Source organism: Polypterus senegalus, chromosome 1 (assembly GCF_016835505.1).
Source record: "Polypterus senegalus isolate Bchr_013 chromosome 1, ASM1683550v1, whole genome shotgun sequence".
Lineage (NCBI taxonomy): Eukaryota > Metazoa > Chordata > Cladistia > Polypteriformes > Polypteridae > Polypterus > Polypterus senegalus.
This window is the reverse complement of record NC_053154.1, coordinates 114,501,898-114,516,888: the sequence shown is the minus strand read 5'-3', so window position 1 is coordinate 114,516,888 and position 14,991 is coordinate 114,501,898. Positions and strand designations below refer to the sequence as shown.

General features: G+C 35.3%; 1 protein-coding gene across 1 annotated transcript in view; it reads left to right on the top strand.

The window, feature by feature from the left end:
* The window catches only part of si:dkeyp-97b10.3, a 105,278-nt gene that overhangs the window by 76,766 nt on the left and 13,521 nt on the right, over window positions 1-14,991 (top strand). The window contains exons 8-10 of the mRNA XM_039756540.1: window positions 2,133-2,267; window positions 7,126-7,261; window positions 9,025-9,051. Of these exons, the coding sequence (XP_039612474.1) occupies window positions 2,133-2,267; window positions 7,126-7,261; window positions 9,025-9,051 (298 nt within the window). The remainder of the gene's footprint in view (window positions 1-2,132; window positions 2,268-7,125; window positions 7,262-9,024; window positions 9,052-14,991) is intronic.

The window sequence follows — 14,991 nt, the reverse complement described above, 5'->3', positions numbered from 1 at the left end:
TTTCCTAATCCTCATCACACAGTCCAATTAAATATTCAGGCTTATGTTGTGCAGTTGATAGTATTATCAAAATATACATTAAATATGAAAGTTCTATTACTTTTGCATTTTTAGAATCCAATTTATTAGAAAATGATAAATTTACATGAGTTATAGCAAAAGTCATATTGAAAGTTTTTCAGTGCAAGAGTTCTTCTTCTTGTGTTATCAGTTATAATTTCCTTATTTTGTTCTCAGGTTTTGCTTGTTTTATGGCAAATGTCCTAGGGCAGCATCAACAGAGGCTGTAATGGAAGGCAAAGAGAGGGAGTTCTTGATACTGTATATGTGTTTGTGTGGTCCTCAAATAAAATGGAATGGGAAAGCACTTAGAGGTGTTGTAATTTGGAAAACCAAAACAAAAGTTTTTTTTTTAAAACTGAAAAGTGCATGGAAAACACAAAGATGAAGCAATGCAATAATGTGGTGAAACATTAAACCAAAAGCCTGAGGAATTGTATATTATTACAGTGTAAAGGAGTTAGCACAGGGCTTCACAAGTAGTTGTATTCATTAATCCTATAAAGGCAATTTAAAGCTGATTCATTGAAAGTAAGAAACTGGCCAAAAAAGTTGGCATGGAAGCTAAAAATTAACATTAATTTATTATACAGTAAGTTTAAAAGCATCTATAGGAGCTACAGAAAAATTCAGTGTCCACTGTGTTTAGTGGTAGCTTAGGTCCATCACATAACTTTTTTTTTATTTTAATAATTTTCGTCGTAGTTTGCTTACTTCAAAAAGCAGGTAATGCTGGTTGTTCATTCATATTGGTAAGTTAATGGTGATATGCAGGTGGACAACAGTGTAGGCTTTTTGTAAAAATGACAAGGCTGTGCATTTCAGAGCTATTGTCATGTGTGTATACACAGTAGAGTAAAATGCATACTTGAACAAGTGTATAACAGTGGAGCAAATGTCACTGCATAGATGATATCAAATGTAATATCATAATAGGTATCGATTGACATAACTGCATAAGCCAGTTCTGGATTTACACATTTTTCTGAAAATTATGTACATGAAAATAAATATAGGGGAAAATGTGTTTTTTTAATGCAATTTGGCTAAACATAACCAACGACGAGAGAAAAAGTTGTACTCTAAAATAAAAAATGTAATCCAGCAAGGTATTGAAATTGTTTTTACAAACAGTTTAAGGAAAGAAAATACATAGAAGCTACTATCTCAGATGACATCACAGTTTTGCTGGTGCTCATATTGAAACTTTGTGGGGGTTGATGAAATCATCTGCCATAGAGCATGATGGGAATTGTAGTCATCAAGTACTAAAAGGTTGGAGATGAGGAATTATAAAGATACGTGTGTTTGCTGGATCAGTTACATAAATTTGACTAACTGAGAAATGGCATAGTTCATGGATTGTTTTTGCTAAGCTAAAGTGAAAGTTTTCTCGTGGACTCAGCTTTGCTGGAATTGCTGTCACATCAGTGTACATTAGAAATTGGCCAGGTCCGGGTGAACAACCCCCCTAGATTTCATGATGTATGGTTGGATGGATGGGTTAAATGCATGAATGAGATTGAGTAGTTTCATAAGGAAATGAGAAGAGATGTCTGTAATCGTAGGCTATGAAAGTGCTTACTTAAGCATTTCATCTGTACAGCTGCTCGTATATGATGTTATTGAAGCTGTCTGGCATGTGTGTGTCACAGCAAAAGCTGTCGATTGAGAACAACATCAAATTTTAAAGGCCAGGTGTGAGTTTGTGTTTGTGTGACAGACAGACAACCCTTACACATTTATATATGAATATAGATTGTATTGTTGTATTAATATCGTGTTTAAAGTTGGAAGCTAACATGCCAAATTTAATATGCTCTCTTCATTCAATGAACTGACAAAGATGAAAAGTAGTATTCTACTCACATCAAATGCCATTCTGCTGACAGTTAACGTCTGTAGAGTTAAGTAACGTTACAAACACTGCAGTACTTCAGATAACCCCTCATCCTCCTCTCTCAGTTGTTATCCACTTTTTATGTTTGTGTTGTTCATTATGTGACTTTGCTTAATAGATATTTCTAAAGATATAGTAATATCCTAAATTATTTGTTCTATGTTCTTTTTAGGATATATATCAAGACTGCAGAACATCTTGCAAAAGATACATAAAAATTGATAAACCTCCTGTTTGTCAGAAACTATTGGAAGAAAACAAAAAGTACAAGCTAATCAGTGAGCCCGAAGCTGATGTAACACCTCAGGTATTAAACATTTTCTAGGATTGTGCCTTTGGAAAATTCAGAGATAATTTAAGTATTCGTTCTAGGGTCTTGTGTATATCTCTTAGGTATTTTAGTCTCCTGTGCCATAGTTAAGTCTGATTTCTTACTAGAACTTAAACTCACAAATCTTTTCTTAAAATCTTTTAAAATTAAAAATCTAAGACAATTTAATCATGCATCTGTTTACTAAGCACTCTTTAAGGCAAATTGTTGAACTAGTATGCTGTATTTGTACCAAACTTCCCAAAATTTTACAGATCACACATTAAGATTCCATGATCTTGAACAAATTCCCAATTTGAAACGTAAGTTGATTATTTTTTTTTATCAGAAGCTATTTCAGAAACTTTTCTATTTTTACCATCTAAGTCTGAACTTTTAAAGGATGTTCTTCTCTATAATCAGACCAATAACAGAAGATGTGGAAAATAAGCCTGTATGTTTTGACAGTTTGGTACATTTTGGTCCTGTCTCCTCCTTTTGTGATCTGTTTCTCCCATATGTATGTGGCCCATATTTTCTCACAATTTGTTACATATATATTCTACAGCAGACCACAGGAGCATTAAATACCTACCAATCCATTTTTTTCACCCAAATAGTTAAATACCTACCAATCCATTTTTTTCACCCAAATAGTTAAATACCTACCGATCCATTTTTTTCACCCATGTAAAAAAATTTTTCTCACCAATGTCACTTAAGGGGTGCCATAAATCTCTCATTCATTCTTTTTACCTCATAAAATAAAACACACTACTCATTTTTCAAAATATTGAGACACTTGGAGTATGTGTTTTTGCTGGCTTCTGGCTCCCTACATGAAAACCCTACTCTTGATTAAGAGATCTATATCTATTCTGATGTTCATTACTCAGCAATAAAGAGGTAATGACATTCTCAAGATTCTTACCTCCAAGGAATGTTTTATTATGGTAGAACTGAAGAGGCACCTTTCAAGCCTCACAGTGGGTTATTATAACAGCATCATTCAGGTGGTTCGCCATTGACCTTTTCCTGTACTGTTAACTTTTTAAAGACTTCAAAGTTTTAATAGTATGAGTAGTCTTGAAAGTGGCACCAGTTGGCTTCAGTGTCCACAGTTGTAGAATCAGGGAAGGAAGTTTTTCTTTTTATAGTTGTGTTTATGACACCCAAAGAGCTTTATTGTCTGTTTATGAGGTCTAGCTTTTCTAGGATGAGAAGATTAAGACTGCATCTTACAAACATTACAGCCTTTACACATCAATGCCTTCAGTGAAAATCAGTTCATGAGGGCTTTTTTTTTTAAGCATGTCGAAAATACTGTCAGCAACTCTAAAATTGTCAACATCGATCACCATGAAATTTTACTTAGTAGTTTAACTTGGTATTTTGACTTAGTGTATTTTTTTGTCCCTCTTTATATTATGCATAGGGAAAGATTGTATTAATTTACAAATGTCTAGTCATTAATGCCAACCTTTGCCACCTAAAGTAATTCATAATGTTCAGTTTGAAGAGCATTTTACTACATTTGTAATGTCCTAGCTTTCCAAAATCTAACATCAAGAAAGGCACAAGTGGGAAAATATTTTCTTTTTCTGATCATCAAAGGTACTCACAAATGTAGCAAAATATAGCCATGTTATTCTGTTGCTGAAAGTGTGCATGTAGTGAAACTATGAGACTTGCTACCAGCCCTCCTTACTTTAACAAGTGTTGAAGGATTAGTTTGGCATCTAGAATGTGTGCTTTGTTTGGGAGGGGGACAATTAATTGTAAGGGGTGACGATAATTGTACACTAATGGCAACCACTTTTTCGTGAAAAAACATTTTAAAGTCATTGACTGTCAAGGAGGTTGTGAAAGTTTGAAAAGAGAAGTGAAAGCAGAGAACAAACATTGAATGTCAGTGGTGTTCCTAATCCTGGCCTGGTAGAAATTTACTCTATCAGTGGTAGTGGCAGATGAGAAGGAGAATTAGAAAAAAAAATATTTATCTAAATTAGCCTGGGCCTGTGACCACCTCGCTTTCCCTCCAGCTTTTCTAAGTGCAGTTTGTGAGCTGTATACAAATTCACAGTGCCATGGGCAGAAGAATCTTCACATGTAGCCATGGGTCCTCAACTGTCCAAAGAGACAGGACTTACATACTGAGCACTTTGGGCCATTCCTAGCTGCTTTGTACCTTTGCTCACCCCTCTTTGTCTCAGAGGCAACTCGTATGCTCACTATCCACTAGCTGTTTGAAAATTGCTGGTGACCACACTCCCAGGCAGATGGACTCTAGCAGCCAGGAAACATGTCCAAAGTACACCAAGCATTATTTCTGCAATATAGTGATCACTTATATAGTGAATCAAGCTTCTTCGGGTATTTCTGTCCTCCTCTGGACTTGAACACCTGAGGACTTTTTCCCTCTCAGGTTTAGACCAAAGTGTGCTACACTATTATTTGCACTGCATGCCTGGGAAACCACAGCATAATGATTTTAAAACACTGTTGTAAGTGAGTGATAGTTGCCTTTATGGGGTTGCAGATCCATGGGAGAACAAGGTCCAGAAGTTTACCAGCTTTGTGAGTTGGTGGGGTGTGACTGTCCTTCACATTGAAAGAGTAAAGAAGAGCTAGAAAGTCTTAGCAGGTGGACTATCCAAGTGAATGTTCAGTACCCCAACGATTAAAAGTGGAGTGCTATCGTCTTGGATATAGAAGAGACGCATGTCCTTTTTATCGAGGAAATTCTTTAGTAGACCTGGAGGGTGATAGAGAACAACAATATATATATTAATACAGTATACAGTAATAGGAGATACTAAAAGTAACATTGTTGCGTGGTTTTGAATTTGTAGTTCTTGGAGAATAGCAAAATCCTCCCCTTCCAGTAGAATGACAGGTTTAAGAGAAGCTGAAGCTGGGAAAAGCTGTTGCTTTATTCTCCAGTTGGATCCAGATCTCAGTGAGTGCTACAACTTGTAGTGCCAGTTGAATGGTAAATTTAGGAATAAATTCTGCACACTGACAGTGTTCCAAATGACAAACTAGTAATTGTAACTGTGGTTTGATGAAGTCAAAGATTGTCATCATTATGTCTACTTCCCTGGTTAAAGGGACGAGAAAAGCATTTAGTATGAATCACACAAATGTACTCTAAACAAGGAGGAGGAGCAAATGAAGAGAAACTGTTTGTCTAGTTGAAAGAGAGGCTGCTGCTTTGTTCTATGTCCATAATTGGTGGTCTCACATAGAGAGGCTTCATACAAGGACTGAAACTTCTGTTACAGTGCAGCAGAACTCTTCAAGTATGGTACAGCTGATTCAGTACAGCTGTGAGTTTCGAGGTAATTAGCAACACAAAGTGAGAGGGTGACACTTGCGAAAAGGACAGAAACTGGTTAGTAAGCATGACATAAAGAATTCTAGAAGTACTGATACATATTAGTCCCCATTCTGGGAAGTTCTGCCCAAGTGATCACAGTCACTGGTTTCATTGAGACTTATGCAGAACTATTTAAAACCATGAAAATAAACTCCCTGAAACACATTACTCTTGTTTCAGGTTTCCCAGTGACTAACGTTTGCAGAGGTTTTACTAAATTATAAGCCTGTTTAATAGGTTAAACATGTCCCCAGTTATTTGAGAAATAGCATGGATGATGAATGCTCCATAATTCTGTTTTTCAAAGATCTCTTTTATAATTATTTTATTCATATCTCAATCAAAGTAAGAAAAGAAATCTCAGTAGATGTAAATGACACTACAGTGACAATCTTCATTGACTACACAAAACAAGCACAGCCATCAGGGTAGTCAAAATGAATAATATCCATAACTGCACAAAGTCAGGTTTTCTTAGCTCCTTACTCCACTCTTCAGTTGGATTTCAGGAACAAAAGTTTATAAAATGAGGGATACATGTTTTGGAAAAACTAAACTAGTGAAGGAGGAAACAGGATTATACCAATTAGGAAATCAGAAAACATTGACTTGTGTTCCACATCTGAAGTCAGCAATCTGAGAACTAGGAAGTTGAATCAAACTACATCCATATCAGAATAAATTTACTTACAAACTTGCCTTTCTTCTCAGCCAAAACCAAAGTGCTTCTCCTACATTACTCAAACCAAATGCAGTATGCTTGTCTTCCTTTTAAAGGTACTTTGAACTCACTCATAAAATAATTTGCAAAATTCAGGGTTTTTCTAACTCTTACAGTATAGTATATTCATACTCAGTATCACATCTATGAACACCAGATGTATTACACAGTGAACCAGTTTTTAAACAACAAAAATGAGAAAGGAGAACATATAGACAATTTTTATCATCTTTACATATGCATTATGTAAAAAGAATTATTTAAACTAACAAGTTCTGTAAGACAGCAGTATGTCTTTTAGAACCAGCTTGTTTATTAAATTTTGTCTGGCCATGCAGTTTTTACTGCTGCTGCTCAGCCTTGGATGACTGGCATCTGAAAATTGTCCCTGCAGGAAGCAAGTGTGCCTAGTAATGCCTTTGGTGCATGTCCCAGATTGCTTTTGTGCCTTATATTTGAAGTTGCAGGGCTAGGCTCCAGCTCTCCATTAACCGGTACTGAAGTAAGTGTTTTTGGAAAGTGAATAAATGAGAAACTTGAAAGTGACTATATATATATATATATATATATATATATATATATATATATATATATATATACACATAAATATATATATAAATATATATATATACACATATATATATATATAAAGTGCTAAAGTGGTAAATAAAGATTGCTTCATTCTGTTCTCTAGGCTTTCTAGATTTGCTGTGTGCCTTCTGTTGTTACTTACGGTAGATATTTTATTTTAATAGGAAATACAGTTTGTGACAGAGGTTCTTGCAATTAAACCTTACTTTGAAGTTTATTATGAACAACCAACTCCATTTAAAATATCATTAGTAGAAGCTGATTCTGACCAGGTTATCTGGACAACAGCACTAAGAGAGGGTAAGAACATTTTTACTGGACTATTTTTTCTATCACTGGTGTACTGTCCAGAGCTTTTCCCTATAAGTACTGGGATTATGGTTTAAATCCTGGCCCTGTCATTGTCTGTATGGAGTTTGAATATTCTCCTTGAATCTAGCAAGTTTTCTCTCTGGATGTACCATATTATCCACATCTGAAAGACACACATGTTAGGTTGGATGGTAAGTCCTTATTGCCCTTATGTTAATGTCTGCCTGAGTATGCCCAGAACCTCACTGGTGAGCTTTTGCAAGGTTGGTTCTTGCCTAATATACCTGGAATTGACTGTGGCCCCCCACACTCTTAATAGTGTTAGTGGGTTCAAAAATGGATGGAGAGATTTTTTTCTACCACTAAAATAAAACAGTCACCTACTGTTGTCTGAAAGTACTCATGTTTTTTGCTGATTAAAGAAAGTGTTTTCTCATAACTTGTTAGGTGTACAGTATTGTGTTTTCATTTTATAATTCATAATATTTTCTTTTTTATCTGAACTATTTATAGATTTTAAACTTGTCTGTAACTACTGCTCATTTTACAGCACATAATAGTGAGATAGGGACATAATATTTTCAAATAACTTAATTCATAAGGCCACCTCATTTTGCTTTCTGTTGCTTATACTGTATATTTATAATCTGCAGTGAAGCCATTTACCAGGAACGGAAGCAATGGGCTTTGCCATCGTGTTGGCCATAGTAGTAAAATACACAGTGATTTCATTTCATTTTTCCCACAGAATAAATGACCAATGTTTTCTATAAATGTTCTGTTAGAGATTTTTATACAATGTATTGGTTTCTTATTTTTTTTTTATTTTGATTGAGTATGCAAATATGAATAATTTCTCAGTTTCAACAGCTTTTGTATTTATCTAGTACAGATAAATTCTGAAAACTTTGTTATAAAAAGAAAAAGAAACATTGATATTGACATTTTCATCTGCTTACTGTGTTGCAGAGTAAAATTCCAAACCACTAATATCCAAAGTAAGGAAAATCAAGTATAGTCAGGAGCCATTGTTTTCAGTCACTATATTAACTTGTAATAAAACTGTGCTGTGTCTGTGGAGAAATATGCAATTCCTGGGCTCAAAGACATTTTTATACATAGCTTAACCTAGATAAGATGCTTTGACATTAATGCTTATGGTATCGGACAACATCTAATTGTTTTTTCCCACCTTTGTCCAATCACCTTTCAGTCAAGTCCACTTTTCATTAGGTTACGCCGTTCCATTGTTTATTATTCTGTTATCCAACACCTTTTGGTATTTTGCAATCTTTGTCCTGTAACTTTCAGTTTTGCTCGGTTTTATGTTATGTTATGCTTCTTCGTGCCAATTATTCATTATGTAAATCCTCAACACGGTCCTTGGCATCAGCTTTTAGGTTGTCATTTTATATTGTTGGAGTAGTTACATGTAAGTCTCAGTGTATATCAGTGCAATCCAGTGTTTTAACTATCTAAGGCTCAGTGCAATTCAATGCTTAACAGTACTTAAACTCTGTTGGTGAGATTACAATATACTTTGAAAACAATAATATATTATAAGATGCTGAAACATATAGTAAAACAAATGCATAATTGAAATAAGTGCTTAATCATATTATACATTCTATTTTCTGTGCATACTGTATTCTAATTTTCCACTGTGTAATTGTATATAAAAATATCCAGTAAATACTCATGTAAATATATTTCCATAAGTGCTTTAACATGTTCTTTGCATTTTTCCCCAGATGATTTTGATCAACGTTATCTAAAAGGTATGTGGATCAAGCATAAGGAAGGTCATTTTTAAATTTGCATTTGCCATCTTTATTAACTTTCACACTACTCCTGAACGCGTTTTCGGTTTTGTATTTATTAGATAACAAGCCTATGTAACATTTTCTTGTTACTTCATATGATAATTTTTAATATGATTTGTCTAGTCCATTAAAATTGGCAGGTGCTAGTAAAGTTATGTAATAAATAATTATACTATCTTTTAAAGGTTTTAATTCCAATCATTGTAGATCATGGTAATTACAAATGATTGCTTCTTTATGTTTGTAGTAATCACAGCTTGAATGATCAATCTAGATAATTTTATAAATTAAAGAGTTTGAGTTCACACTTTCTGTCACAGTCTCAGCATGTTTGATAGCAAAGAATGGTGTTGTGAGATGTTTGGATTCAATGTTTTCATCAGTTCGTATTTATTTTTACTGAAACCTTGAATTTTTTGTTGTTGTTATTCTGTTGTCACTTAATATTGTTGTCAGGGACCAGCATCTAAGTGTTTGACAAGTCTAGCACATGCAAGTAACTGAAAACCTTTTTTTGGGATACCTACCCTTCAGATGTAGTTGACCGAGGGCAGGGAGAAGGTTATACTGTACCTTCAGAGATGAGACAGGGCAAGATATGGTCCTAGACATTGAAAGCAGTGATCACATTTCCCCTGTAAAAGGTAGTAAAGGTAAGCATTTGACTGGTGTGAGATGGAGAGAGAGACTTTGTTGTGGTTTTGTAGTACTTTGGAGGGAAAGTGAACGAACCCTCTGAACCAGACAAACAGAAATCAATATCTAGCTAGTTATTCTTTTCTGTTATATTAATTTTAATCTTCTTTTCTATCTATAAATCACAGACTGTTTGTTTATTTTCTCTGCACAGGTTTGTTTTTCTAGCCACAGTCTTGCAATTTGGCATACATGTAGTTTTCACTATATCTCAGGTTTTGCCTTAAAATGTTGTCCTTGGAGGGCAGCAGGGGTGGCTTAGAGTCAAAGTGAGTGGTAAGGCAGATTACAGCATCTTTTGACAGAAAAAGAGTGCTCTGCTGGTGGTCATGGTGATGTGGTGGTTGAAACACTTTTAACCAAGAAATCCCGCTCATCATATTCAACTTTTGCTTTAATCAACCATTTCCCTGTATTTCTGTCATGACCTCATGCCAACCCAGATGTGGCCATATTGTGTCTGCAGTTATTTATTGGGTTCTCCAAATATTGAATACAAAATTCTAACATTATTGTACTAAATGCAACAATTTTAAGGGTAATGAAGTTTGGTGTTATATAATTTTTAATAACTTTTTATATTTGCTGTTTCTCACCAAGGTAATGCAGGGCAACTTTAGATAATGTATAGCAGTAACCTTTACGAGAGAGAGGCCAAAACATACTGTATAAAGAAGGAAGAATATATTAAATTCCTAAACCTTGGGTAGAGATATAAATGGGCATCCCTTAAGATAGACACACTTTCACAGTATGACAATGTTCTCAGTTCTCTCTCAATTCAGTTCTGGATCATGGGAGCTACTATCCCAGCAGCATTGCCCACAAGGTATCAGTCTGTTGCATGATCCACTCATGCACATCCACAATCAGGGTTACACAAGGGGTAATTTGGAATCAACAGTTATCCTAACAAAAAAAGTCTTTTGGGATGTTGGAGGAAAACCTACACAGACATGGGCAGAACGTACAAACTCCACATGTACAGTGATCAGAATTGGAGAGTTATTAAAAGAAAGTAATCCATCAAAAATGACTTGTCTCAAATTGTTATGGAATTACTTATTATTTCCTTTTACTTTTAAGACAACCTCTAAACTACTCTCAAAAACCCATTCAAATTTACACCGATTGGAAAATATAAGAATGACATTCAAATGTTCTTTTAGTATTTTATAAGGAGGAATTAACAGTGAATGTAAGCTACATGATTTTCTTTAGCATCGTGCCATATCAAACATACCAACTAAAAAACAGAGGCATTTAGTTTACAAAAAGAATCCTTAATCAAAAAATAAATCTTAATGTTTAAAACTAAAATTGACTTAACCACTTGAATACTTGCAAATATGGAGTAGCCAGCCCTTTCAAGACATTTATAACATTTATAGGGTAATTATTGCCTCGTATACAGCGTACAGTGAAATTCTCACTTGCATACAGTAATCAATGTGCAAAATTTTACCATTGTCTGTTGCTGTGATTAATGAATATAATTGTGAAATTATATTTTTATATGTGTATTTTGTTGCCTTTTTATTAAAAAGGTTCTGTTCCTGATGTTTAATTTGAGTTTATATTTTTTATGATGAAAATTTAATTTTATTCCATTTTATTTTACCATGTTTACATGACACATGGTGAATGCATCATATAATCACGATTATCATAGTAACGACTTGATTTCAGTATTTGGTTTTCCTCTGTGGCATAAATATATTTGAAACTTTTAGTACAGTTAGCCTCATTTCCAAGTCCGCCCTAGTGTTAGTTTTGGTTACAACTATCTGGTTGCTGATTCTTGATTCATATCTTTTCCTTCTGTTGTTGGCTTGCCAGCTGTTTATTGTCTCCCAGATTACACTCCTGCCTGTCCTGGCTATGTCTTTTATCCGGGTTTTGTTTCTTGTTCACAATAATCCTGCCTTAAAACAACTCTGAAAATATTTATTATACCATTGCAAACAGTATATTGCAATACTTAATCTCAATCCTGTCTTCTTTACCTGATATACTGTATACTGTATATATAAGTAACATGTCTTATTAGGATTACTTAAGTATATATTAAAAAGAACAGCAGGTCAGGCACTAATCTTGTGAGGAACATCACTTATTTATATATTATGTAAAGTCAAGTAACTAATGTAATTACAAGAATTTAAACTATATTGTGCTACTACCAGATTCAACAGTGACTGGGCATAGAATTTGAACTTATATTAAGTGTTTTTTTTTGCTTGTGAAAACACTGTTTACAGTAACACTAGAATAAACACAAATGAATGTTGATACATTTAAATGTAACAAAAATGCCTTGTGTTTTAAAAATGAATCAGTATTTTCTGTGATGTTCCTTAGAATGCAAAACTTAAGCAATTTACTTTGGTTGCGCTCTTAATTTTTTTCAAGTAGTCTTGTGCCATATTCTTTCAAATATGTTGCAGGATTTACTGTAATTCTTCTTCTTACTTATAGTTCTCTTTCCTTTCCAGGTGATCTCACTAGGTGTCTAACAATGCACAGTATTGTGTCTCATCATTCAGTATTCATTAATAAAATGAAGTGCTACTTTAATTACATTAGGTGTATTAAAAAGTATACAAGAAAGTCTATAATAGCCCATGTCACCTTGAAAAAAAAATATTTTTCCTTTTACTGCACAACAGGATGCAGAAGGAGAAAAACATGCTCTGAGTGGCAAGTATAGTTTGTGTCATTGAAGACTGCAGTGTATTTAGCAGCAGTTTTGCTTTTCTCAGCATTATTACGGCCTGATGACCATTGAGTCAACAAATTACAGTGTACCAAATATGTTAATAACACTAATAACAAAAACATATTGACTTTCCTGTGCAGACCTCACCCAAGATGGATGAAACTAAGGAAGCACAAAGCAACAATAAAAGTCTCCACCCAGCATTTTGGCAGCCTTTCTCAGATGATTCAATCAGCACTAAAGAAATCACTATAACAGATGGTGACATGGTTGTCATGCTACATATGATATTGCACTTGTCAAGAATATATGATTAAAGAATATGTTTCATAAGCTTGGACCATATTACACTATTCCATCTTACAAATATTTTATTACAACTATAATTCCTGCATTGTACAGAAAGACAAAAGCTTCTCTTGAAAGTGAATTTTCAGAAATATGTGCTTTTGTTCTACCTACAGACGTTTGACATCCAGGGCTACAGAGAATTACCTGATTATAATGGCACTCTGCCTTACAGTAGTCAGTACAATACAGTAGTACAACAAAAAAACCTGGCACATCAGACATGTTACCCTGAGAGTCATACCAATGAAAAACCACATAGAGCTAATGGAGGCAGTAACACCGTGGAAACTAGAAAGAGCAAATATGATTATTCTGTGATCATTGACAATGCCAGAAATACTGGGAATACTGTAGTGATTTATGTTTTGAGGCCACAAACAGGATGTTTCGCATATGTTATTATTCTAGCTGAGAAGTGAGCTGCATTGCTCATCTTCTTTGAATGATCAGAAAACAATATTGTGTCCTAACCAGATAAACTGTGAACACTAAGTAGAATATGCCTGCCATGCCTGAGCTGTTTGGGGAACTGTTCATGGCACATGAGACAAACAAGTCAATGACCAGATTTGCTGTGGGTGAGGTGATCTTTACAGGGCGTTTTGACCTTATTTATGTTGGCTCGCCACATTAGTAGGTTGGCTTAGTGTTAATGTATTGATTGGTGACAGTAATGTATCTAATCAATTGAACAATTTTGTGAATCATTGCATTCATAGATTCTATACAGTTTTGGGACTTGTAGTTGGAGTATAATATTAATAATGTTCCATCTGTAGACTTCCACTCTAATTAGTTCTTAATTGTGTTTATGGTGTATATTATCCTGGTGAAAGGCAACATTTTTGTCATTAAATCATTTACCTGAAGGTACAACGTAATGAGTCACCATCTCAACAATCATTATTCAATGAATTTGTTTTACCGGATTACCTTCACCACTGGCTGAAATGTACAGTGCATCCGGAAAGTATTCACAGCGCATCACTTTTTCCACATTTTGTTATGTTACAGCCTTATTCCAAAATGGATTAAATTCATTTTTTTCCTCAGAATTCTACACACAACACCCCATAATGACAATGTGAAAAACGTTTACTTGAGATTTTTGCAAATTTATTAAAAATAAAAAAACTGAGAAAGCACATGTACATAAGTATTCACAGCCTTTGCCATGAAGCTCAAAATTGAGCTCAGGTGCATTCTGTTTCCCCTGATCATCCTTGAGATGTTTCTGCAGCTTAATTGGAGTCCACCTGTGGTAGATTTAGTTGATTGGACATGATTTGGGAAGGCACACACCTGTCTATATAAGGTCCCACAGTTGACAGTTCATGTCAGAGCACAAACCAAGCATGAAGCCAAAGGAATTGTCTGTAGACCTCCGAGACAGGATTGTCTTGAGGTACAAATCTGGGGGAGGTTACAGAAAAATTTCTGCTGCTTTGAAGGTCCCAATGAGCACAGTGGCCTCCATCATCCGTAAGTGGAAAAAGTTCGAAACCACCAGGACTCTTCCTAGAGCTGTCCGGCCATCTAAACTGAGCGATTGGGGGAGAAGGGCCTTAGTCAGGGAGGTGATCAAGAACCCAATGGTCACTCTGTCAGAGCTCCAGAGGTCCTCTGTGGAGAGAGGAGAACCTTCCAGAAGGACAACCATCTCTGCAGCAATCCACCAATCAGGCCTGTATGGTAGAGTGGCCAGACGGAAGCCACTCCTTAGTAAAAGGCACATGGCAGCCCGCCTGGAGTTTGCCAAAAGGCACCTGAAGGACTCTCAGACCATTAGAAACAAAATTCTCTGGTCTGATGAGACAAAGATTGAACTCTTTGGTGTGAATGCCAGGCGTCACGTTTGGAGGAAGGCAGGCACCACTCATCACCAGGCCAATACCATCCCTACAGTGAAGCATGGTGGTGGCAGCATCATGCTGTGGGGATGTTTTTCAGCGCAGGAACTGGGAGACTAGTCAGGATAAAAGGAAAGATGACTGCAGCAATGTACAGAGACATCCTGGATGAAAACCTGCTCCAGAGCGCTCTTGACCTCAGACTGGGGCGACAGTTCATCTTTCAACAGGACAACGACCCTAAGCACACAGCCAAGATATCAAAGGAGTGGCTTCAGG